Genomic DNA, 27060 nt, shown 5'->3' on the forward strand with positions numbered 1-27060 from the left:
ATTCCACCCCTACCGCGAAATTACAGATTAAAGGACAATTATCCAACCCAGTCCACATCCGCAACGGCACGAAACAGGGGTGCCCACTCTCCCCCCTCCTCTTCATTCTCACCTTAGAACCTTTCTTGAACGGTATCAGGAACAATCCAGGCATCAAGATACAACAAACAGAATACAAAATCTCGGCTTTTGCCAATGACCTTCTGATTACCGTAGGATCCCCCAACACATCATTAGCATCTCCCTAGATGAAATTTCACTCTATAACAAAATCTCCAACTTCAAGGTAAACTTTTCAAAAAGCGAAATCCTACCGATCAAACTCAAACCATTAGTGTGCACGTACATACGATCAAAGTTCCCCTTTACATGGGCTGAAAAAGCCATCACATATCTGGGAGTCCGTCTATCAGCAGACTTAAATCCATGTTCACCCTGAACTTTGAGCCACTCTTCCAGTCCATCTCTAAGGATCTAACCTCCTGGCACAAACCGCACTTTAGTTGGCTCTGTAGGATAAACATCCTCAAGATGAACACACTCCCAAAAGTACTCTACATGCTCCCCATAGCTATATCCAAATCCGATTTTACTAAACTCAGACGACTCTTCAGTACCTTTATCTGGGCTCATAAACGACCCAGAATCCCATACAAAGTCCTGACCAGAAACAAGATTAAGGGCGGACTAGGTTTACCTCACATGGATCGATACTACCAGGCCACTGTCCTAACAAGGATCTATGAATGGACCATCCATCAGCCGGCAAGACAATGGACGGTACTTGAAAGCTCAGTGTCCCCTTACAGTCCCCTTACACAAGATTCCATGGCAAAAAGCAGACATAACACTGCTTGATCATCACACCTCCCATCCTACTATCCTCCCTACACTCAGGGTATGGGCCCACAGTATGGGGACTTCAGAACGTCTCTCCACACCCATCCCCCATAAACCCAATTACTCATAACCCACGACACTGGCGCACACCTGGTGGCACTGCTCTCGCATATACGCATACTAGAGCAACATCCTGTCAATGATCAGGGCCGTGACGGGACTTCAACACCCTGCAATGCCACACACTACTATTCCTGATCCCGCACTGCTCCCACCATCATCACACACCTCCTTATAGCTGCCAATTCCCTCATTCCTGCAAAATGGAAAAATCCCAACGACCCCACAATCAATAGCAAGAGTAGATGAAATTAAAAACATGAAGGAGATCCATGCCTCCATAACCCAAAAATACCCTTTCTTTCGGGAAGTATGGGGCCCGTGGGAGAGATTCATGACAAAATAAGATCCTACAACCCGTGGCACTACCCAGGGGCAAAAACTCCTCTCCCCTCCAAATATTCCACCCAACCCTCCCCCCCCCCCCATACACCAGTAAAAAAAAAAACACAAAAAAAAACTCATACCAACACTATACTGGTATAATGGTCCCTCGGAACACTTGTACTCGATTAAGGAGCCAGATCTACTCCACGGACCGATCATCATACACTGACCCAGGTTATCTACCTGGGTGTCCTCCCCTCCACACACTCCAAATTGGCACTCGACCCCACTATATAGGATGGCAGACTACGAAAACCACAAGAGGCAAACATGCACAACAAAAAACACCTCCTGAAGACCTGACATAATAGGTCACACACAATTAACATTAGATCCAGCAACATGGTACTTGAAATAGGAAGAGATGAGGATCGCACTTCCCAAGAGGCAGCGATATCCTGAAAAATGGTCCCTCATGCACATTCCACGCACATAGCTAACACGGCGTAACACCCGAATCCAAACCACAAATAGAGAGAGCCTCACGACACAACCCGAGATCTTGCCCAAATGTACATCAAATTCATAGGTCACCAAACTACTGGAAGAAAGAGGACCAACAGTGTTTATTTATTCATATACTCATGTTCATGTATTTATACACTCTTATTTAGATATGAACATATTTCTATAGTCATACGTAACGGTCGAATGCAGATTATGGCAGGTATCTGATTACCTACGTGCAATGTTGCTCAGAACGCCAACCTAAACCAGTAATGAACCAATTCTCATCTTTCCATGTTGTATACCCTTTGACACATGTTTATCTCATGTAGTTTTCATGTAACTTCCATGTATTATTCATGTAATTCTCATAAACTAATCCTGTAATATCCACTAACCTTCAATAAAAAATAAATAAATTAATTAAAAAATCCCTGTAAGCAATGTTGATCTAACACGGTTCTGCAGTTTTACTACAGATATCTGCTGTAATTATCTTTTATTTCACCAAGTCCCAGGGAAGACTTTTATTCAGACACTTAATAGAACCATCAAAAAGATATTACCAGATTGTACATGGTTTGTTGAGGATTGTGTCCAATAAATGTATTTATAAAATATTTTACCAGGAAAGATACATTGAGATTTCTCTCGTTTTCAAATAGGGAGAACTATCCCTTTTCCGGTGAATATAGTTAAAGAAGCTGAAAGATTAACTTTGCACGTTAAACAGCTGAAATAAAGGTAGTAAGGGTAGACATCATAAATTGGATACTGCTGGGTGGCAGTACGGTAGAAGCCAATTCTTTTCCTGTGGTTTTCCTAGATTTTCTAGAGTTGCAACGAGCATTGTAATATCATTTAGTAGTATGGAGCACAAGGTTGCTTTGATCATTGAGAGGTGGAATAACTTCCTACATTTCTGAAGAGCGAGATCACAATCATACAGTGGGATAGTGCATTATATTTCCAGAATTCTTTATGAATTGAGAAGTGCAGATATAAATCTGTAAGATCAATCTTGATCAGAAAAAAAAAAAGTCATTACATTTATGACCGCTAGGACAGATTGGAAAAGTTTTGATAAGCCGAATATATCTCAGGCTCTAATAGCTCAACAGGTAACATTTCCCTTAATACATTAAGTGGATAAAATACATGAATTTCCTATTTTAATTAATAAAAACAAATGACAGTTCTTCATTTAAGACAAATTAGTCTCTTTGTTGCCTTGGGTATAAATTTATATGCAGTTAAATATACAGCGCATACGCAAAAAAAAAAAAAAAAAAATGTTTTACATTTAACCAGGCTACTTAAAATCACCTATCTAAGCATATAAATATGGGGATTCAGTTCCACTATATGGTCATATTGTGTTAGGCCCACTACTATGTCACAGTATCCCAATATCTACACTACATGCCAACTTGCAATACTTACTTAGTCAAAAGACTCCTAATTTTAAGTTTTCCTGTGGTCATCTCTAAAGGGGTACCCATAGTAATGACAGCACCATTGCTTAGAAATGCATGTTTTGGGCAGGGCCGGCGCGTCCATAAGGCGGCACAGGCGGCCGCCTTAGGGCGCCAGAGCAGGGGGGCGCAAAAATCCGAATCCCCTGCCTCTGGCTGGAGACTCGGATTTTTAAACTCACATTTCTCCCTGCAGCCAGCACACAGCAGGAGCAGGGCAGTGAAGTCAGCCGTCCTCCTCTGATGATGTCAGAAGAGGGCGGGACTTCTACTGTGATGTAATTCCAGTAAAATACAAGTTTAGCAGGCTAAGATTGCCACAAGGCATATGTATGTATATGTGTTTGTAGTATCAGTTAGTTAATTACACGTAGCTAAGATACTGTTATCACTGTACTGACCAGGTGCAGGAATGTAAGAACTGGAATTACGCGTCCCTCTCCTTTGTATCAGATGAGCCACGTGGTTAGACCGGATGGATGAGTTTAGACTCTATTCATTAAATAGGTTAAGGGTATGTGTGGGTGTAGTTAATTGTGGGAGGAGCTACAGTGCTATATAAGGAATGTACTCTATGTATTCAGTACTCAGACTTTGCTGTATTTTGGTGACGCTAGTCCCTCTGAGTCCCGATCGGTGATCCAATAAAGAATCTCTTCCTTCCTGAAGAAACCTGTGTCCATCTCTCTGTGCTTGGCTTCCGTCAGTTTCTCCGGTATCATTTGGTGCATTGGCCGGGAAGCTCATCGTTCAACGGTAGCTGAGAGGCAGAGGCGTGAGACGGTCTATCTTTGCCCACGTTCTCTACGGCTGCACCCCTGAACTTCTGCGTGGACCTCCCTTCGTCTCGGCGCCACTGGTCTGTTGTCCAGGAGATCATCGGCCTCTACGTAAGAAGTGCTGGGGTGTCCCCGTCGATGAGTGTGAACTCAGGTTCAGGAACGAGGAGGTAAGACAACTGCTGTTTTAGACGGCAGGACCCACTAGGGGTATACCGATTGTGCGGTAGGCCCAAAGGGGTTTTGAATCTGTGTATCTGCCCCCTCTGTCGGAGGGAAGGAGCGAAGGCGCACCGCTCGATCGAACGCTCTTTAGTCAGACCGTTTGATTTGGTTAGTCAGGCGGGGTCCTGGTGTAAATAGCCCTAGCCGGACACCGGTGTCTTGTCTAGACTAGCGTTCTAGGGTGTATATTACGTTCGCTAGGTCGGAGGGACCGGGAGACTAAGCGGCGCCTGTGTAAATTCGGTTCGCTAGTTCTCATCCTATCTGGGCTAAGTGGGAAGGCGTGTAAATTTGGAACCCACTAGACTTTTGATAGTGCGACTAAGAGGCGCCTGTGTAAATTCGGTTCTCTAGCTCGCTATATATGTGGTGATTGGGCAGTGTGGCTAACCAAAACGGGTGTATATAGTTTTAGGTAGTCCATTCAAGGTACTGGCCAATAGTTTAGTTGGGAATTGTAAATGTGTTAACGATTGTTTTAGTAAAGTGTATATCTTGTTAGATAGCGCGAGCTCAGCCGTCTAGCGAGAGTGTTAATAGTGTGTTGCTGTATTATAGTGCACGGTACCATAACCCTGTATATTTACTGACATTATATAATAAGTACTAATCATTGTCGTCCATTGCATGTTTAACACCATAACCACTAATAATTGTATTGTGACCTTAACTTGTGCTTTGACCTATGCTAACCGTACTGTAACCGCTATTTGTAAAAGACGATGTTACTGGGGTGTGTTATAGACGGGTAATTCGTATATAGAGAATTATAGCGTGGGTGACTGTATAGTTACGCCAAAGGGCATAATATTGATTATATAGTGACTGGTGTAACAGCTGTGTGTGTACGGGAATTCCCTGAGTGTTTATTGTTATTGTGTACGTTTCACTTGGTAACCGTACCACGTGGTGCTGTTGCCAGAGGAAACGGGTGTGACTGTTGAATAGTACGCGTGTATAGTATTCGTTGTCGACGACGTTCCATTGTTAAGTATGGGTGCGTCGCAGTCAACGATTCCGGATCCCTTAGGATGTATGGTTAAGAATTTTAAAAAGGGATTCAAAGTTTGTGATTTTGGGGTAAAGATGTCTCCTGTACGTTTGGTCACTTTGTGTACTAGGGAGTGGCCTACTTTGGTTGCGGCATGGCCGCCACGTGGCAGTTTGGATCCAACTCTGGTACAGCGCTTACACGTGGCTGTATCGGGTAGGCCTGAACTTTACGGCCAGTTTCCTTATATTGACTGTTGGAGACAGGCCGTAAATGACTCGCCAAAATGGCTCCAGACATGCCACGAGGAGCAGTGTCGCCTCATGGTAGCTAGGACTTGCTCGTCCACTAGGACTGGTGTTAGGCCCATTTTGGACACGCCCCCTGAGTCCGAGATCCCTTTGCCGCCCCCTTACTTTCCGTTAAGAAGAAGTGACGCAAACGCAGGAAGTCCTGCACCCCTCCCCTCATTACCCTCATCCACTTCCGCTTCCTCCTCCAGTACAGGATCCACCCCCCCTCGTACTAAATCTCCCCTTCCGGAACCAGAATCCACCCCCATTAGAAACGAATATCCTGATTTGGCGCCACTTCAGACTTCCGGTCAAGCTTCATCTAGCTCGGCTCGAAGTGTTTTATTTACGACCTTTTTCCCAAAACCGACCTCCCACATCCCCATACCCTATCTCTCCCCGACCGGAACCCATGACTGACGCCTCTCTACGTAGCCCCATCCAAACCCGACAGTTGACTGGTGCCCAACAATTAAAGCACTATCAGATGCCTCTTCGTCTGAATCCCGGGTCAGCTTATATCGATGCCGCAGGTCAAATGGCACACGCTGACCCAGTCTTCGTATATGTCCCATTTACCACAACCGATCTTTTAAACTGGAAGACCCATAATTCCTCGTATACTGAGAAACCACAAGCTATGACTGATCTGTTCACCTCAATAGTACAGACGCATAATCCGACATGGGCTGATTGCCAGCAGTTACTAATGACTTTATTTAACAATGAGGAAAGGACAAGAATAAATCAAGCAGCCATTAAAGCATTAGAGGATAGAGCCCGTGCTTTGAACCAAGCCAATCCAGCAGCATGGGCCGCGACACACTATCCCAACACCGATCCCGATTGGAACGTAAATGGTGCTGATATGGTTCAACTCAGAGCCTATAGAGACGCTATAATTGCTGGCATGAAAGCCGGAGGAAAGAAAGCCATTAACATGTCGAAGACAGTTGAGGTGATCCAGAAAAGCGATGAAGCGCCCAGTGTCTTTTATGACCGATTATTGGAGGCATACCGCTTGTATACCCCCTTTAATCCGGAAGACGCAGACAATTCCCGAATGGTTAACTCCGCCTTTGTCAGCCAAGCATACGGAGATATTAAGCGCAAGCTACAAAAGTTAGAAGGGTTTGCAGGTATGTCCATCACCCAACTAATGGAGGTAGCAAATAAGGTCTATATGAACAGGGATACAGAAAGTAAGAAAGAGGAAGAGCGCAAGATGCGTAAAAAGGCTGATATGCTAGCGGTAGCGATCGCAGGCGTAGATAAACGGGGCCCAGATAGAGGCAATAATAGATGGAGTAGGGAGCCTTTGAGTAGGGATCAATGCGCGTATTGCAAGGAAGAAGGGCATTGGAGGAACGAATGTCCGCAAAGAGAGCAGTACGAGAGAGACCAACCCAGGGCAGGCTACGGAAACTTTAGAGGTAGAGCGAGAGGTAGAGGAGGCCCCGGAGGGAGTAATGGTTATAGAGGGAGTAATGGGAACAGAGGAAGTGTTAGGGAAGACAGGTATATTCCAGCAGCGCAAAGGTCCCGCGATAGAGAAGGTAGGGACTTTGTAGGATTGGCTGACACTGTCATGGAGGACTATTGATACCGACCGGGCTCCATCCCCCTTGGTCGAGCGGAGCCTATGGTCGATGTATCAATAGGGGGGAAAAGGAGTGCGTTCATGATCGACACTGGTGCTGAACATTCAGTGGTGACTAATCTAGTTGCTCCTCCATCTGGAAGGACTATTACTGTGATAGGAGCAACTGGAAGAAGTGCTGAAAAACCGGTTCTTAAAAGTCGACTCTGTACATTGGGAGGCCACGTAGTAAAACACCAATTCCTTTATATGCCTGAATGTCCAGTCCAATTGCTGGGACGTGATATGCTATCAAAATTACAAGCGCAGATTACGTTCCTACCAAATGGAACAACATCCTTAAAGTTTAATGGACCTTCAGGTATTATGACTTTATCCGTACCAAAGGAAGAAGAGTGGCGACTTTATACAGTGTTGACTAGCCAAAACCCTAGGAGTGATGAGACATTGTTTAACATACCAGGAGTTTGGGCAGAGAACAACCCACCAGGACTGGCCCGCAATATTCCACCAATAAAAATTGAACTGAAACATGGGGTTTATCCAGTGAGCCTAAGACAATATCACATTCCGCAGAAGGCTAAGAAGAACATCCAATCCTATCTGGATAAGTTCATACGGTATGGTATCCTAAAATTCTGTACTTCCCCCTGGAACACCCCATTGCTGCCTGTTCAAAAGCCCGGTACAGATGAGTATCGACCTGTACAGGACTTAAGAGCAGTCAATGATGCGGTTGTTAGCATACATCCAGTTGTACCCAATCCATATAACCTGCTTGCTTTAATTCCGGGCGGGGCTACTTACTTCACAGTCTTAGATCTCAAAGATGCCTTCTTTTGCCTCCGAATTGCCGCAGAAAGCCAATGTATTTTCGCTTTCCAATGGGAGAACGCTGTAACGGGCTCAAAACGCCAAATGACTTGGACAAGACTGCCCCAAGGGTTTAAAAATTCACCTACCCTATTTGGTTCAGCTCTAAGTCAAGATCTACTGGATTTCGAGTCTATCCCAGGAGAATGTGTATTGTTACAATATGTAGATGACTTGTTGATAGCAGCAGTTACAAAAGAAAAATGTCAGCAAGCAACGCACGATCTACTACATATTCTCTGGAAGGCAGGATACAAGGTGTCCAGGAAGAAGGCTCAGTTGTGTTTGCCAACTGTCAAGTATCTGGGATTCCATATCTCTGAAGGTCAAAGGATTATGGGGCCAGAGAGAAAAGAAGCTGTCTGCCAAATACCAATACCCAAGAATAGAAGACAAGTGCGAGAATTCTTGGGGGCAGCAGGCTTCTGTAGGATATGGATTCCCAGCTATGCGATACTGGCAAAACCTCTGTACGCAGCCATCAAAGGTACAGAGCACGACCCCTTCTTATGGACCCAAGAACAGCAAACGGCATTTGAAGATGTGAAGAAGGCTTTGATGAGTGCCCCAGCATTAGGTCTACCTGATCACACACGACCATTCTACTTATATGTACACGAGCAAAGAAGAATGGCTGTGGGAGTATTGACACAGTACTTGGGATCATGGCAAAGACCTGTTGCCTACATGTCTAAGCAACTGGATGCAGTGGCCAGCGGACTTCCACCTTGTCTAAGAGCCGTAGCTGCAGCCGCCCTGCTAGTAGCTGAAGCCGATAAACTCACTCTGGGTCAAGAACTTTATGTACGAGTCCCACATGCAGTACAGACGTTGTTGGATTACAAAGGAAATCATTGGTTTAGTAACAGCCGTATGACCAAGTATCAAGCAATGTTGTGTGAAAACCCAAGAGTGCATTTAGAGACTGTAAACACCTTAAATCCAGCTACCCTTTTGCCGCAACCTACTGAAAGTCAACATGATTGTTTGGAAGTAATGGATGAAGTATTTTCAAGTAGACCAGATCTTCGTGATTTTCCCATCCAGAACCCCGATGTTCAATATTACACCGACGGCAGTAGTTATGTGAAAGAAGGGATCCGCTATGCAGGATATGCAGTGACAACAATAGACAAGGTGATAGAAGCTCGGCCACTGGCGAAAGGAACATCAGCACAAAAGGCAGAATTAATAGCACTAACACGAGCATTACAATTGGCTGAAGGTTTAAGAGTAAATATCTATACGGACTCTAAGTATGTGTTTTTAACCACTCATGCCCACGGAGCTTTGTATAAAGAAAGAGGACTACTGAATTCAGAAGGCAAAGAAATCAAGTACGCAGCTGAAATCCTACAACTATTGGAAGCAGTGTGGGAGCCGAAAGAAGTCGGTATCATACATTGTCGAGCGCATCTGAGAGGAGATGGTGATGTAACCAAGGGAAATCGGATGGCAGATAGTGCAGCTAAGCGTGCTGCTGAATCAGGAAGACATGAGTATGTGGGGCATATAGCTGCTCTTATACCAACTCCACTGTCCCAATGGACTCCAGTTTATACAGCTCAAGAAGAGGAGTGGTTAAAGACTGAACCGGGAAAGTATTTGGAGAACAAGTGGTATCAGCTAGAAGATGGAAGAATAGTCATACCAGCATCACTAGCGGTAGAAATTGTCCAAAATTATCACAACGGGACACATTCTGGGAGAGACAGTACTGAAGAATCTCTCAGGAAACATTTCTACATACCAAGATTGTCCAACTTGACTCAGGCCATTGTACGCAGATGTGTAACGTGTGCTAAGAATAATGCAAGACAAGGACCAGTAAAGCCACCAGGAGTCCAGTTTATGGGGGGACTCCCCATGTCCGATCTACAAATAGACTTTACAGTAATGCCTAAATCGGGTGGACATCGTTACCTGTTGGTAATTGTGTGCACCTATTCAGGCTGGGTAGAAGCATGTCCTACTCGTACAGAGAAAGCAGGAGAAGTTGTAAGATTCCTGCTACGAGAAATAATACCCCGATATGGACTACCCTGTTCTATAGGATCGGACAATGGTCCAGCTTTTGTTCATCAGTGCCTACAACAACTGACTCATATGCTTGGTATAAAGTGGAGGCTTCATACTGCATATAGACCCCAGAGTTCTGGTAAGGTAGAGAGAATGAATAGAACTATAAAGAACCAGTTGGCTAAAATGTGTCAGGAAACCCAACTTAAGTGGAACGTTCTCTTACCCATAGCTTTATTGCGAATCCGCAGTACCCCTACCAGAAGGATGGGCCTCTCTCCTTTTGAAATCATGTATGGGCGACCACCTCCCGTACTTGGTAACTTAAGGGGGAACTTGAGTCAGTTGGGAGAAGGAATTACCCGGCAGCAGGTTGTAGAGTTGGGTAAGACTATGGAGGAGGTACAGAAATGGGTACAAGATAGATTACCTGTGAATATTTATCCCCCTGTTCATAGTTATCATCCAGGAGATCAAGTGTGGATTAAAGAGTGGAATAATGTACCGTTAGGGCCCAAGTGGAGAGGTCCTTATGTTGTTCTTTTGTCTACCCCTACAGCGATAAAAGTAGCCGAAGTAACTCCATGGATACTGCACTCCAGGGTTAAACCAGCAGCAGTCGATTCTTGGCAAATTACAGCAGATCCAGAGAATCCCTGCAAGATCCGGTTGAAACGCACTACTCAGTCGGAGTAACGAGGAATTATTGTGGATTACAAATTTTATTGTTACAGGTGTGAGTGAGAAGGCCATAATAAAGCCTGTCCGCTTACCAACACATAGTGTATAAGCCAGGAAAGTCTCGAAGGGACACCTGTGAAGACGAGCAGAACTCCATTCCCTGCAGCCCTCACATCCTGGAAGCTGAGGTTCCATCGCACGGACGAAGACTGAGGATGACGGCGAAAGATGTGCTTTTGATTGTGTTTATTTATATGTGTTTTTATATTCAGGAAGGTAGAGGTACCGACACTCCTAGCTGTGAGGTATGCATTAAGACTACGAGAACAGGTAACCATATTTCCCAAACCCTAATTTGGCATTCACAATACGAATGTAAAGGAGAGGTATCAAGATGTAGATACCTAAATATAGACTATAGTGTGTGCCATTTAGGAGTAGGAGAACCTAAGTGCTTCAGTCCAGAGTATCAACCTCGTACAATTTGGTTGACTCTCAGGAATGGAGATCCTCAGGGGACCCTAATTAATAAGACGGTGTTAGAATCCGTACATTCTTCGGGTGTTCTGCTATTTGATGCATGTAAGGCGATATCAAGTGGTAGAAAACCGTGGAATGTATGTGGGGATCTTAGATGGGAGAGGACGTATGGGTCTAATGATAAATATATTTGTCCCAGTAGTAAAAATAAATATGTGAGTCCTAGATGCCCAAATAAAGACTATAACTTTTGTCCATATTGGTCTTGTGTGGGGTGGGCGACTTGGGGACAGACAGTAGATAAAGACATGATAGTGACTAAGTTGCCGACTAGCCCTTATTGTAAGTCTATGGAATGCAACCCAGTCCATATACTTATTAATAACCCCGACAAGTTCCTAGATAAGTATGGAAATTTATTTGGGTTTCAGATATACGGGACGGGTTTAGATCCTGGGACATTATTGTTTATAGGAATAGAGACTGATACGGTATCCTCCCAGACTCATCAAGTATACCATTCCTTTTATGAAGAGATGAGTATAGATAATAAGATCCCCCATAACGCTAAAAACCTGTTCATTGACCTAGCTGAAAGTATTGCCGGTAGTCTTAATGTTACCAACTGCTATGTGTGTGGAGGTACTAACATGGGAGACCAATGGCCTTGGGAAGCAAAGGAGGTAATGTCCGGTTCTGAGGCAGTTGACCAACTAATATCTACACAAGCCGATTATCATTTGAGTGTTAGAGGTAAATCTGAGTGGAGATTAAAGACCTCCATCATAGGTTATGTTTGCATAGCAAGGAAAGGAATAATGTATAATACTTCTGTAGGAGAATTAACTTGTCTAGGGCAAAAAGCTTATGATGATGATACTAAAAATACAACTTGGTGGTCGGCTTCAAATGTCTCAGAACCATCTAACCCGTTTGCTAGATATGCCAGTTTAAAGGATGTGTGGTTTGATTTATCCATCACATCTACCTGGAGAGCCCCAGCAAATTTGTACTGGATCTGTGGTAAGAAAGCCTATTCGGAGTTGCCACAGGACTGGGAAGGGGCATGTGTGTTGGGTATGCTCAAACCATCCTTCTTCTTGTTACCGATTGAAACAGGTGAGACTTTAGGTGTTAAAGTGTATGATGTGAATCATAGGAAGAAAAGGGGACCCTTAGAGATAGGCACCTGGGAAGATAATGAATGGCCTCCCCAGCGTATCATAGATTATTATGGGCCAGCCACGTGGGCAGAAGATGGTACCTTTGGTTATAGAACCCCAATTTATATGCTCAACCGTATTATAAGATTACAGGCGGTGGTTGAGATTATTACTAATGAGACCTCACAAGCACTCAATCTTCTAGCGAAGCATAATACCAGGATGAGGACAGCAGTGTACCAAAATAGATTAGCCTTGGATTACCTTTTGGCAGTAGAGGGAGGTGTATGTGGGAAGTTTAACCTGAGCAATTGCTGTCTTCAAATAGATGACGAAGGGCAAGCAATAGCTGAGCTTACTAGCCATATGGTTAAACTAGTGCATGTGCCTACTCAGGTATGGAAAGGGTACAATCCAAGTAGTTGGTTTGGTAGCTGGTATGAGTGGTTTGGAGGGCTTAAGGCAGTGGTAGGTGGAGTCCTACTGATTTTACTGTTGTGTCTACTCCTACCGTGTCTTATACCCTTAGTAGTTAGGTCTGTGCAAAGCCTGATAGGAAGTATAGCAGAGAGGAAGGCTGCTGCACAGATAATGGCGATATATAAGTATAAGGCTCTAGATCAAGGAGAACCAATGCAGGAAGATGAGTGTTAAAAGATTCACATCATAAGATAAGTCTGGTCTGGTTCATGGTAACCTGAGGTATATGCAAACCAAGGTTAAGTGATGCCTCAAGTAATTGTGAAATATCAGAGGCATCAAAGGGGGGAATGTGATGTAATTCCAGTAAAATACAAGTTTAGCAGGCTAAGATTGCCACAAGGCATATGTATGTATATGTGTTTGTAGTATCAGTTAGTTAATTACACGTAGCTAAGATACTGTTATCACTGTACTGACCAGGTGCAGGAATGTAAGAACTGGAATTACGCGTCCCTCTCCTTTGTATCAGATGAGCCACGTGGTTAGACCGGATGGATGAGTTTAGACTCTATTCATTAAATAGGTTAAGGGTATGTGTGGGTGTAGTTAATTGTGGGAGGAGCTACAGTGCTATATAAGGAATGTACTCTATGTATTCAGTACTCAGACTTTGCTGTATTTTGGTGACGCTAGTCCCTCTGAGTCCCGATCGGTGATCCAATAAAGAATCTCTTCCTTCCTGAAGAAACCTGTGTCCATCTCTCTGTGCTTGGCTTCCGTCAGTTTCTCCGGTATCACTACTGCTCCCAGACTCCAGTCCCCAGCGGTCCTGATTGCAGCTCCAGCCTCCAGTGCAGCCTGTCCCAGCCGACCACCAGGGGTAAGGCTCTCCCTCCCTGGCCCAAGGTAAGCCTCTGGGAGGGGGAGGGGAAGGGGGTGGGGGAAGAAATGTTTATTTTTTTTTTTTTTTAAATCAAAACTTTTTTTGCAGCCCCTTTCTACAACCCCTGCACCCACTATACTGCCCCTGCCCCCACTATACTCCCCCTGCCTCCACCATACTCCCCCTGCCCCCACCATACTCCCCCTGCCCCCACCATACTCCCCCTGCCCCCACCATACTCCCCCTGCCCCCACCATACTCCCCCTGCCCCCACCATACTCCCCCTGCCCCCACCATACTCCCCCTGCCCCCACCATACTCCCCCTGCCCCCACCATACTCCCCCTGCCCCCACCATACTCCCCCTGCCTCCACCATACTCCCCTGCCACCTCTATAGCCCCTGCCCCACCATACTGCCCCTGCTCCCTCTACTGCCCCACCATACTACCCCTGCCCCCTTTAAAGCCCATCTATAGCCCCTGCCCCACCATAGTGTCCCTGCCCACTCTACTGCCCCATGTGCCCCTCTTCAGCACTTCTATTTCCCTCTATAGCCCCCGCCCCACCATACTGCCCCCTTTACAGCTCCTCTATAGCCCCTGCCCCTCTATGTCCCTCTATAGCCCCTGTCCCCACCATACTGCCCCCTTTACAGCCCCTCTATAGCCTCTGCTCCCACCATAGTGCCCCTGCCCCCTCTACTGCCCCATGTGCCCCTCTACAGCACTTCTATTTCCCTCTATAGCCCCTGCCCCCACCACACTGCCCCCTCTATAGCCCCCGCCCCTTTATGTCCCTCTATAGCCCCTGCCCCACCATACTGCCCCTGCCCCCTCTACAGCCCCTCTATGCCCCTGCCCCCACTATACTGCCCCTGTCCCCTCTATACACCCTGCCCCACCATACTACTCCTGCCCCCTCTGCAGCCCCTGCCCCACCATACTACCCCTGCCCCTTAACAACCCCTCTATAGCCTCTGTCCCCACCATACTGCCCCACCATACTGCCCCAGCCCCCCTCTACTGCTCCATGTGCCCCTCTCCAGCACTTCTATTTCCCTCTATAGACCCTGCCCCCACCATACTGCCCATGTCCCCTCTACGTCCCTCTATAGCCCCTGCCCCACCATACTGCCCCATGTGCCCCTCTACAGCACTTCTATTTCCCTCTATAGCCCCTGCCCCCACCATACTGACCCTGTCCTCCTCTACTGCCCCATGTGCCACTCTACAGCACCTCTATTTACCTCCATAACCCCTGCCCCACCATACTGCCCCTCTACAGCTCCTCTATTTCCCTCTACAGCCCCTGCCCTGTCTACAGCCCCTCTATTTCCCTCTAAGGCCTCTGCCCCACCATACTGCCCATGCGCATCCTATACAGCCCATGCCCCCCTCTACAGCCCCTCTTTCCCTCTACAGCCCCTGTCCCCACTATACTGCCAATGCCCCCCCTCTATTGCTTTTGTGCCCCCCTCTTTATACCCTGTGCCCCCTGCCTCTGTCCCCCTTTCACACGCCTCTACTGCCCCTGTCTCCCCCTCTACTTCCCCTACCCGCCTCTACAGCCCCTGTCCTCCCCTCTACTTCCCATTTACCCCCACCATACTGTCCCTGCGACACCACTTTAATGCTTCAGTGTCCCTCGTTACAGCCTGTGCCCACACCATACTGCCCCTGTGTCCCCCTCTACTGCCCGTTTCCCACCATACTGCCCGTTTCCAACCACATTGCCCCTTTGCTCCCACCACATCCCCTATACTCCCTTATACAGCCCCTAACTCCCTTACTTCACATCCCTTCAACTCCATTTTACACCCCATAACTCCAGTACAGCCCCTATTCCCTTACTACAGTCATTACCCCCACTACAGCCCCTCTCCCCCAATTGCTGCCCATATCCCCCACACTACAGCCCCTGTTCCCACTTGCAGCCATCAACCTACTTCAGTCCCTAACCCTCTACTACAGCCCCAATTCCCCACTACATTTCCTAAGCCCCCAATTACAGCCCCTATCTCTCAACTACAGCCCCTGTCCCCCTACTACAGCCCCTAACTCCTCAATTAGAGCCCCTATTACCCCACTAAAACTCACTACCACCCCCCCACTCAAGATTAGGTTCTGGATCTGCCCCTGCTCTGTATACCTGTCTGCATGTCTCTGTATGACTATGTCTGTCTGTTTATGAAAGTGTATGTATGTCTGTGTCTGTATGTCTCTATATGACTGTGTCCGTGTGTTTCTGAATGTCACTGTATCCCTGTGTCTGTATGTCTCTGTATGACCGTATCCATATGTCTCTGTTTGCCTTGTTCTGTATATCTTCGTGTGACTGTCTGTGTATATATGTCCCTGCATGCCTGTATGTATCTGTATGCCTTGTTTTGTATATCTCTGTATGCCTGCATCTTTATGTCTCTGTATGTCTGTGTTTGTATAACTGTCTTTATGTATCTATATGCCAGTGTCTGCATGTCTCTGTGTGTGTGTGTCTGTATGACTGTATGTCTGTGTACCTGTATGTGTTGATTGTATGACTGTGTGCCTGTATGGCTGTGTTTGATTGATTGTGTGCCTGCATATTTCTGTGACTGTGCCTGTATGTGTGTGTAGCTATATATCTATGTCTATATGGCTTGGGAGGGAAAAGTTACACAAAGGGGCCTGAGGGGTAGAGGGACACACAGAAAACAGGCTGAGGGGAGAGACCCACAGAAAAGGGCTGTGGGAAAGAAAGACACACACACAAAGGGGCTGGGGGGAAAGGAGATACATATGGGGGTTGTAAGAGACATACAAGGGGGTGTAAGACACATTAAAGGGGGGTACAATACACTCCATGGGGATTTCAAAAGCCTGGATATGAGACACCACTAAAGATACATCTTATTGTGTGTGTGTGTGGGGGGGGGGGCGGCAACATTAATCTTCGCCTGTGAAGCCCAAAATCCTTGCACCGGCCCTGGTTTTGGGTGTGCCCCCAATTCCCATTTTTTCTGTGTAGATTAGGAATCCAGACCAGATTCTTATACGGCTGAGCACCCCACCACACTATGAGTGCCCCTTTGGAGGTGACCTCATGAAAACTTAAAATAATAAGTCTCTTTAAGCAGTTTAAACTGCAAGTAAGTATTGCAAGTTAGCATGTAGTGTATTAGGGTACTGTGATGTAGTGGTAGGCCTAACACAATATGGCCATATGGTGGAACTGAATCGCCATATTTATTTGCTAAGATGGGTGATTTTAAGTCGCCTTATTAAATGTAAAACAGTACTTGTTTGTGTGTGCGCTGTTCCTTTAACTGTATTTTGTATATATTTGGTCTATACGGCAGCACTACTCCTTGGAAATGCATGGGTGTGCCCCCCATTTTTTCGGTGTAGATTTGGTATCTAGACCACCCCCTTATCCACTATGTGTGCCCCTTTGAAGGTGTCCACAGGAAAGCTTAGATTTAGAGTCTCTTGTAGCAGTTTATACTGCAAATAAGTTGTGACAAAACTATATACTTTATTAACCAAGTTACTTTCCCTGTGTTTGGTAGATAGATCTACTGAACACCGACCAACCCCCTGGCTCATTAACTTCAAATAAACCACCTTTCTTGTCGCACAAAAGCAGGCAGCGGGACTTGGTAGTTGAGTGTCTGGAACTCTAAATTGGACGCGCAACCTCGCAAACACCGGCCAAACTTCACAAACGCCTGCTTCTTTCCAAGACAAGCCAGGGGAGCGTTGCTCGGTAGGTTTGTTCGCATGAACAAGGCGAACAAACGCTACCTATGAGCCAGGGGAATCATTCGACTTTTTGTTAATTTTGGACAACTTGGGCGCTCAGATCCAGGCTATCGTGGGATATAATATTTGTGGGGGTTACTATATGTAATATGGGTATTTTTCATATTTTATGTTTTATGCTTAGTCACTCTAGTGCCTTGGAGATAGTTAGTTTGAAGCAAAGTACACTAAATTATCTCCCAGACACAGAGACTCTGGGCGTGTTGTGGGAGTGTTCTACTATGTTTTTATTCGAGACCTCCTGCTGGAGGTCTGTGTATAAAAGTGTGCCATTTGGCTATTATAAAACATTCCTGTTGCACACTTCAAGTCTCAATTGATGTTGGGTATGGGTATGTGACCGACGAACCGCTGGATTTACTCTTATTAACAACTTGGATTTCGGGAACATACAAATCAGCTATACATGCGAATGGGCTATAATCACTAGCATTTTGGGAGCATACGAACGAACGTGTATACAATATACCAGGTATTCGTTACATAAGTGTTGCAAGTTAGCATTTAAATCTCCCATGTTAAAATTAGTGTAGGACCCACCGATATTATGGTACTGTGACGTAACGGTGGGCTTAACACCACATGGCGGAACTGAATCCCCATAATTATTTAATAAGACAGGTGATTTTAAGTAGCGTTGTGAAGCTGTATTTTTGTTTGTGTTTGCATTGCACCACTGTGTAGCGGAGATGCAATATTCTCCAGGTTATCTCCGCTTATAATCCAAGTGAGACTCAGGAACAAGGCAATGGTAAATCCACAGACAAGGTTTCCAGCAGGCAAAGTAATACAGCAGTATCCCAACAGCAATCCCATTAACTGGACGACACAGAGTTTCAGAAGTAGAACTGACAATCTTTATTCCAGGGTGCCTTATAAAGCATGCTCCCATGCAAGGGAGGGATTCACATCAATTAGGACAGTAACCAATACTGTAACTGTTACCTCCCACACATCTCCTCCCCTCAGAGTGACTCATAATCCCCTTAACTTTACTGTACGTTTACCCCAAACCTGGATGTACCCCTAAACTAGTACATAGCATCAATATTAGGGTACCGCCAGGTAGCCCTGGTCTGGGTGAATAATATATCCAACATTCACCCAGATCGGACCAGGGGTTCGGTAGTTAGGTGGAGGGTGAAGTTTGACCGACCTATATCAGGTGTGCATAATTATTAGGCAACTTCCTTTCCTTTGGCAAAATGGGTCAAAAGAAGGACTTGACAGGCTCAGAAAAGTCAAAAATAGTGAGATATCTTGCAGAGGGATGCAGCACTCTTAAAATTGCAAAGCTTCTGAAGCGTGATCATCGAACAATCAAGCGTTTCATTCAAAATAGTCAACAGGGTTGCAAGAAGCGTGTGGAGAAACCAAGGCGCAAAATAACTGCCCATGAACTGAGAAAAGTCAAGCGTGCAGCTGCCAAGATGCCACTTGCCACCAGTTTGGCTAAATTTCAGAGCTGCAACATCACTGGAATGCCCAAAAGCACAAGGTGTGCAATACTCAGAGACATGACCAAGGTAAGAAAAGCTGAAAGACGACCACCACTGAACAAGACACACAAGCTGAAACGTCAAGACTGGGCCAAGAAATATCTCAAGACTGATTTTTCTAAGGTTTTATGGACTGATGAAATGAGAGTGAGTCTTGATGGGCCAGATGGATGGATTGGTAAAGGGCAGAGAGCTCCAGTCCGACTCAGACGCCAGAAAGGTGGAGGTGGAGTACTGGTTTGGGCTGGTATCATCAAAGATGAGCTTGTGGGGCCTTTTCGGGTTGAGGATGGAGTCAAGCTCAACTCCCAGTCCTACTGCCAGTTTCTGGAAGACACCTTCTTCAAGCAGTGGTACAGGAAGAAGTCTGCATCCTTCAAGAAAACATGATTTTCATGCAGGACAATGCTCCATCACACGTGTCCAAGAACTCCACAGCGTGGCTGGCAAGAAAGGGTATAAAAGAAGAAAATCTAATGACATGGACTCCTTGTTCACCTGATCTGAACCCCATTGAGAACCTGTGGTCCATCATCAAATGTGAGATTTACAAGGAGGGAAAACAGTACACCTCTCTGAACAGTGTCTGGGAGGCTGTGGTTGCTGCTGCACGCAATGTTGATGGTGAACAGATCAAAACACTGACAGAATCCATGGATGGCAGGCTTTTGAGTGTCCTTGCAAAGAAAGGTGGCTATATTTGTCACTGATTTGTTTTTGTTATGTTTTTGAATGTCAGAAATGTATATTTGTGAATGTTGAGATGTTATATTGGTTTCACTGGTAAAAATAAATAATTGAAATGGGTATATATTTGTTTTTTGTTAAGTTGCCTAATAATTATGCACAGTAATAGTCACCTGCACACACAGATATTCCCCTAAAATAGCTATAACTAAAAACAAACTAAAAACTACTTCCAAAAATATTCAGCTTTGATATTAATGAGTTTTTTGGGTTCATTGAGAACATGGTTGTTGTTCAATAATAAAATTAATCCTCAAAAATACAACTTGCCTAATAATTCTGCACTCCCTGTAGTTCCCCCGTTCGGTACTTTGTTTCTAGCGAATGGGGATTCGTTAGGTCTCTCCGTTCGGTAGTTATGGAGCTCTGGAGGTCTCAGCGGTGTTTGCCTAGTCGAGTGTCCGATTTAATGCCACAGGTAATTGAAGGCACACTTCACACAGGGGAGGTCTGGCTGTTCGGTAGTTTCATTCCCTTAGTTTATTCGAATGATTCTGCCGAACAATCAGAGGAATACACTTCTTTTAAACACTTATACAACTAGCAGTTTACACGAATACAGTTATGCACATGAAATTGTAGGACAGCCCAGTGCCATCCGCTACACTGCTCCCCCTTGCCCACAAGCCGGCATACACAGTCTGATCCAACACGGATCGGCTTGGGGATGTCCGGGCTCACAGATAATTTTTCCAGGTCAGTTTGTCTTGACAACCCGTCAGCATTCCCATTCTGTTTCCGCGGGCGGTACTGAATATTAAAGTCAAAGGGCTGCAGCGCCAAGCTCCAGCGCAGCAGCCTAGCATTGTCCCCAGCCACCCGGTTTAGCCATACCAACGGGTTGTGATCCGTGAGCAAGGAAAAGGGCTGTCCATACAGATACGGCTGCAGTTTCTATAGGGCCCACACCACAGCCAGGCATTCCTTCTCGATGATGGCGTAGCTTGCTTCTCGGGGTAACAGTTTGAGACTGTTGTAAGCCACGGGATGTTCTCCGCCATCGGCCCCGACTTGGCTTAGTACTGCCCCCAATCCAAACATAGAAGCGTCTGTGTGAACAAGAAATCGTTTAGTTGGATTGGGAGCTGCCAAGACAGGGGCATTTATCAGTGCATTTTTCAGGTGTTGGAATGCCTGCTCACACTCCTGGGTCCAGGTAACTTGGCGGGGAAGGTTCTTACGGGTCAAGTCAGTAAGGGGTTTGGCCAGGGCGCTATAATTGGGAACAAACTTTCTGTAATACCCAGCTGTCCCTAGAAACGCTAACACCTGGGTCTTAGTCCTAGGGGTGGGCCACTGGGCCACGGCCTCTACTTTGGCGGGTTCGGGTTTCTGTTTGCCGCACCCCACTCTATGTCCCAGGTACTGCACCTCGCCAATCCCTATGCTGCACTTGGCCGGTTTCAATGTCAAACCAGCTTCCCTAATCCTGTCCAGTACGGCTCCTATGTGGGCCAAGTGTTCCTGCCACGTATTGCTAAAAATGGCAATATCGTCCAGGTAGGCACAGGTATAGTCCTGGAACCCATCCAGGAGTCGGTCGACCATCCTCTGGAAAGTAGCCGGGGCGTTTTTTTATCCCAAATGGCATGACCTTAAACTGGTACAAACCAAATGGGGTGACAAAGGCCGACTTAGGGATGGCATCTGGGGCCAGGGGGATTTGCCAATACCCTTTACATAAGTTGATAGTAGTGAGGTATTGGCCCCTGGCCATCCTGTCCAGTAGTTCGTCTATCCGTGGCGTAGTTCGTCTATCCGTGGCATTCTCGTTCAATCTCCTGTAGTCCACGCAGAAGCAAGTCGTACCGTCTCGCTTTGGTACGAGTACTACAGGAGAAGCCCAGGGACTATCTGAGGGCTCAATCACCCCCAGTTGGAGCATCTCATTGATCTCCTTGCGCATGTTTTCCCTCACCGCTTCTGGGATGCGGTATGGGGTCTGGCGCATGGGTAGTTGCCCCGGGGTCTCTACCCGGTGAGTGGCCAGAGGGGTGTACCCAGGTACATTAGAGAACGTGTCTCGTTTTTCCTCTAATAACTGCTGCACCTCGATACGCTCCTGGGGGCTCAGCCGGTCTCCCAGTGCAACCTCCCCTAAATCCCCAGACAACTGTCCATCTCCCAGCAAATCGGGGAGTGGTAAGCTGTCAAACTCGTCAGAGTTGGGCGCACATATGGCGGTTACCTCCTCGGTGCGCTCCTGGTAGGGCTTCATCATGTTCACATGGAGCATGCGTCGCCCTCCAGTCCCTGTGCAGGGGCCTATGATATAGGTGGTGGCACATCTCTGTTCCACCACGTTATATGGTCCCTGCCAGGCGGCCTGTAGCTTGTCATGTCGGACAGGCTTTAAAATTAGCACTTTCTGCCCGACCTGAAAGCTATGGTGCCTGGCTCCCCGATCATACCACGTGCGCTGGCGGGTCTGTGCCGCCTGAAGGTTTTCCCTTACCGTCCTGGTCATTGCTTCCAGGCGGTCTCGAAAGGCCAACACATATGGTATGATGGGAGTGCCATCTGCGCTCCGGTCTCCCTCCCAATGCTCTCTAATAAGATCTAGGGGACCTCGGACTCTCCTCCCAAATAGCAGTTTAAACAGGGAAAACCCAGTGGATTCCTGCGGCACCTCCCGGTATGCAAACAGGAGATGCGGCAGGAATCGCTCCCAGTCTTTGTTGGTCTCTGCGAAGGTTCGGAGCATCTGTTTTAGGGTACCATTGAACCGTTCACAGAGCCCATTAGTCTGGGGGTGGTAAGGGGCACTGATAATAGGCTTAATGCCACAGATCCTCCAGAGGTGTTGGGTGAACTCTGCTGTAAATTGGGTACCCTGATCCGAGATAATCTCCCTGGGTAATCCCATCTGGGAGAATATCCGCATGAGGGCATCCGCGACCGTTTCAGCGTGGATGTTGGTCAGAGCCACTGCCTCTGGATATCTAGTGGCATAATCTACTACCGTTAAAATATACCTTTTGCCTGACGGGCTAGCTTTCTTGAGAGGGCCTATCAAATTTACCGCTATTCGGCTAAAGGGTTCCTCAATTATGACTAAGGGGTGCAGTTCCGCTTTCCTTCGGTCTCCCCTTTTTCCCTACCCTCTGGCAGGTATCGCACGTAGTGCAATATCTGTGCACTTCCTGGCTGATCCCTGGCCAGAAGAAACTTTGGGTCAGTCTGTACCTAGTACGACTGACCCCTAGATGCCCGAATAGCGGAATATCATGCGATATCCGGAGTAACTCAGCTCGGTACCGCTGTGGTACCACTAACTGCCTCATCACTATCGGGTCTGACCCAGTAATCTGCTTGGCCGTTTCCCGGTATAGAAGTTGCTTGTCCCAGACAAACCTCTCTCCCTCCCCCCGGGTGAGTCCGTGACAACCTTGTCCCTATATACTTGGAGCGTAGGGTCTGTTACTACTTCCGCTGCAAATTCATTAGGTGGGGCCCAGGGAACACATTCTAAAGGAGGGGAAGGGTCTCTTACCTGGACCTCCGGCAGTGTGTTGTAGTTCTGGGTGCGGGCCTGTTGTCGGGTGACCACAGGGTGAGCATCTCCTGTGATGGGCGTTTGGGGCTCAAAAGCAGATGTGAGCCTCCCCAGATCGTTCCCCAATAAAACCTCCGCCGGTAACTGCGGCATCAACCCCACCTCCACGTGTCCAGCCCCCGCTCCCCAATGTAAATGTACCCTTGCTGTAGGTAGCCGGTACACTTCTCCCCCGGCTACCCTGACGGCCACAGTTTTACTAAGTTTCCGAAACCAGGTGACTCTGTACCAGGGTGATAGTAGCTCCCGAGTCCTGTAGCCCTTGGACTGCTTTACCCTCCAGATATACGGTTTGTCGGTGATGTTGTAGGTTATCGGTATTGGCCTGGACTGGATCCGCCTCATGTAGTACCTCCCACTGCTCTACGGTGGTAATGGGAACGGCTGAACCATATGGTGTGGCCACTACAACCTGGTAGTGGTGGGCTGCGGCTGCTCTCGGTGGTGGTGGGCCTGGGCGGATCCAGGTGGAACGATCCCGTAGTTGGGGACATTCCCTTTTATAATGTCCCCATTTCTGGCAGTGATGACAGGGGCCAGAAGTTGGCTGGCGGAACCGTGGCTGTGCAGCGGGCGGTGGTAGCTGTCTCGGTGGAGCTGGGGTGTAGGTGGTTCCCCCAAAGGTTTTAAATGTGGCTTTTGGGGCTGCAGGTTTTTGTTGCCTGCGTGCATCCAGATACTCATCTGCCTTCCTGGCAGCTTCGGTGAGGGATGTAGGGTTTCTGTCCCTTACCCATTCCTGGACATCGCTGGTTACTCCCTCATAGAATTGCTCCATCAGCATCATCTGGATTACGTCCTCCATGGACCGTGCTTTGCTAGCTTGCACCCACCCGAGTGCTGCCCTTTGTAATTTGCATGCCCACTCTGCATGTGAGTCTTTCTCCACCTTCTTTAAATCCCTGAATCTCCGCCGGTATGCTTCTGGTGTTATAGCATACCTGGCTAGTATAATTTCTTTCACTTTACTGTAATTCCGTATTTCCTCATTAGGTACAGTCTGATATGCCTCTGCTGCCCTCCCCGTTAACTTTCCGGCCAAAATGGGTACCCAGTCCTCTGCACTGATTTTATGCAGTGCACACAGTCTCTCAAAGTCTTGCAGAAAAGCGTCTATATCTTCCTCTGCCTCCACATACGTTTTAAAAGCCTGGTATGGTATCTTACCTTCTTGTGGTACATTCCTTGCAGAGCTGTGTTCTGGAGCTGCTGTCGTCTGTTTCCTTAAGATAAATTCTTGGACCTCTGTCATAGTCTTTGAAATAATTTCCTCTGAGGGGTTTTCCCCATAAAAAGACAGCCTGAATCGAACCTGCCTCTGGAACTCCATCTGTTCCTGTGTTTCTCCCGGATCCCTCTGTTCGGGAACCGAATCGCCATCCATTCGGTACTCTGCCATCAGTTCAGTAATGAGTACCGCTTTCTTCTTGCTGCTGGCTGGTATACCCCTTGCCTCTAGGAGGTCCTTTAGCGTGGAGCGTTTTAGCGTAGTAAAATCAATCCCCATCCATACTCCATTTATGCTTGTTCCTCTGTGAGTCTGGATCCCAGCGCTGCCAACCAATGTAGCGGAGATGCAATATTCTCCAGGTTATCTCCGCTTATAATACAAGTGAGACTCAGGAACAAGGCAATGGTAAATCCACAGACAAGGTTTCCAGCAGGCAAAGTAATACAGCAGTATCCCAACAGCAATCCCATTAACTGGACGACACACAGTTTCAGGAGTAGAACTGACAATCTTTATTCCAGGGTGCCTTATAAAGCATGCTTCCATGCAAGGGAGGGATTCACATCAATTAGGACAGTAACCAATACTGTAACTGTTACCTCCCACACATCTCCTCCCCTCAGAGTGACTCATAATCCCCTTAACTTTACTGTATGTTTACCCCAAACCTGGATGTACCCCTAAACTAGTACATAGCATCAATATTAGGGTACCGCCAGGTAGCCCTGGTCTGGGTGAATAATATATCCAAAATTTACCCAGATCGGACCAGGGGTTCGGTAGTTAGGTGGAGGGTGAAGTTTGACCGAACGCACACGAGGTGGTATCCGAAAAGGGCCCTGCATTCGGTCTCCGTTCGGCAGTAAAAACATACAGTAATCTTAGCCATCCACACTTAAATTCACCTGTATTATAGTTCCCCCGTTCGGTACTTTGTTTCTACCGAATGGGGATTCGTTAGGTCTCTCCGTTCGGTAGTTATGGAGCTCTGGAGGTCTCAGCGGTGTTTGCCTAGTCGAGTGTCCAATTTAATGCCACAGGTAATTGAAGGCACACTTCACACAGGGGAGGTCTGGCTGTTCGGGAGTTTGTAAAATGGCCACCACCACGTGTTCGTCTCCCGAATGGCTGCCACCCCGAGACAAAGGACCTACAGAATAGCTCGTTAATTACCTGCTCGCAACAATGTTGCCACAGGTAATTGAAGGCACACTTCACACAGGGGAGGTCTGGTTGTTCGGTAGTTTCATTCCCTTAGTTTATTCGAATGATTCTACCGAACAATCAGAGGAATACACTTCTTTTAAACACTTATACAACTAGCAGTTTACATGAATACAGTTATGCACATGAAATTGTAGGACAGCCCAGTGCCATCCGCTACACACTGCTTAGAAATGCATGTCCTGGGTGTGCCCCCAAATTTAAATGCAACAGAAAAAAAACAGACTTATAAGTAATTGTAATACATAATTTTAACAACTTAACATCAACATATATTTATTTTGATGTTTAAACAGGATTAGAAAGAAGACAGGGTTAGTGGTTTAAATTTTTCAATTTGTTACATCTAAAATATGCCGACATATTGCTTAAATATGCCTAAACAAGAGGGACTATAGTTTAGGCATAGCTATTACAATTACAGTAACACATTACACTCCAATGCTGTAAAAAAAACATTTCCAGTCATCCTTTTTAATACTTACAAGTCGTGAAGTGGAGTATTACGTCCAGAATGTCGTATCACCTCCATGGACAAAGATCTTTGATATCGCAGATCTTTGTAGTTCTTCATAATCTGCATTGTCAATAATAACTATTAAAATAGTTCTTATGTGAAAGCTTTTACACATGGTACTAATAAACTAATGTTTTAAAGGTAAACTGTGACATTACAGGATTTGTAATAGTATAGCTACTTTTCCCTATATTTAAATAACCTTCTTCCCTCAAAACAACTTTATCTCAATTACTTAGGGAAAGAAAGAGACACACTGCCCAACATAAACACACTCATTCAGTATATGCATCCATATACACAAGATGCCTATTACATACAATCAACCATACATACATTTTCCAATATACACACAAACACTTGACAATACATACATACACACACAAACCCCCAGACACACACACTTTCCAATACATCCACCAACACCCAGACACACACTTTCATAATCATACACACTTTCCAAATAGACACACAAACAGAGACACCAGGTCAACTCCCGTTGCGCCAAACCCCCTACCGAATCCCAGTATAGGTGTGGGAAAATATGTGCAAGGAGATCCACGAGATGCTCCAACTGGGGGTATTGAACCTTCTGAACCTTCTGGTCCTCCCCAGTAGTCCTAGTACTGAAACGGGATGGTATGACCCGTTTCTGCGTGGATTACCGGAGGTTAAATGATAAGACTGTGTCAGGTGCCAATCCGATGCCTAGGATAGACGAGTTGTTAGACCGGATGGCTATGGGCCAATAACCTCAATACAATTGATCTTTGTAAGGGGTATTGGCAGATCCCCCTCGCCCCGGA

General features: G+C 46.4%; 1 protein-coding gene across 1 annotated transcript in view; it reads right to left on the reverse strand.

The window, feature by feature from the left end:
* LOC134576883 (C-Jun-amino-terminal kinase-interacting protein 4-like) overlaps positions 1 to 27060 on the reverse strand; it is a 214210-nt gene that overhangs the window by 158158 nt on the left and 28992 nt on the right. The window contains exon 2 of the mRNA XM_063435564.1: positions 26223 to 26314. Within this exon, the coding sequence (XP_063291634.1) occupies positions 26223 to 26311 (89 nt within the window). The 5' untranslated portion in view covers positions 26312 to 26314. The remainder of the gene's footprint in view (positions 1 to 26222; positions 26315 to 27060) is intronic.

This window comes from Pelobates fuscus, chromosome 11 (assembly GCF_036172605.1).
Source record: "Pelobates fuscus isolate aPelFus1 chromosome 11, aPelFus1.pri, whole genome shotgun sequence".
NCBI lineage: Eukaryota > Metazoa > Chordata > Amphibia > Anura > Pelobatidae > Pelobates > Pelobates fuscus.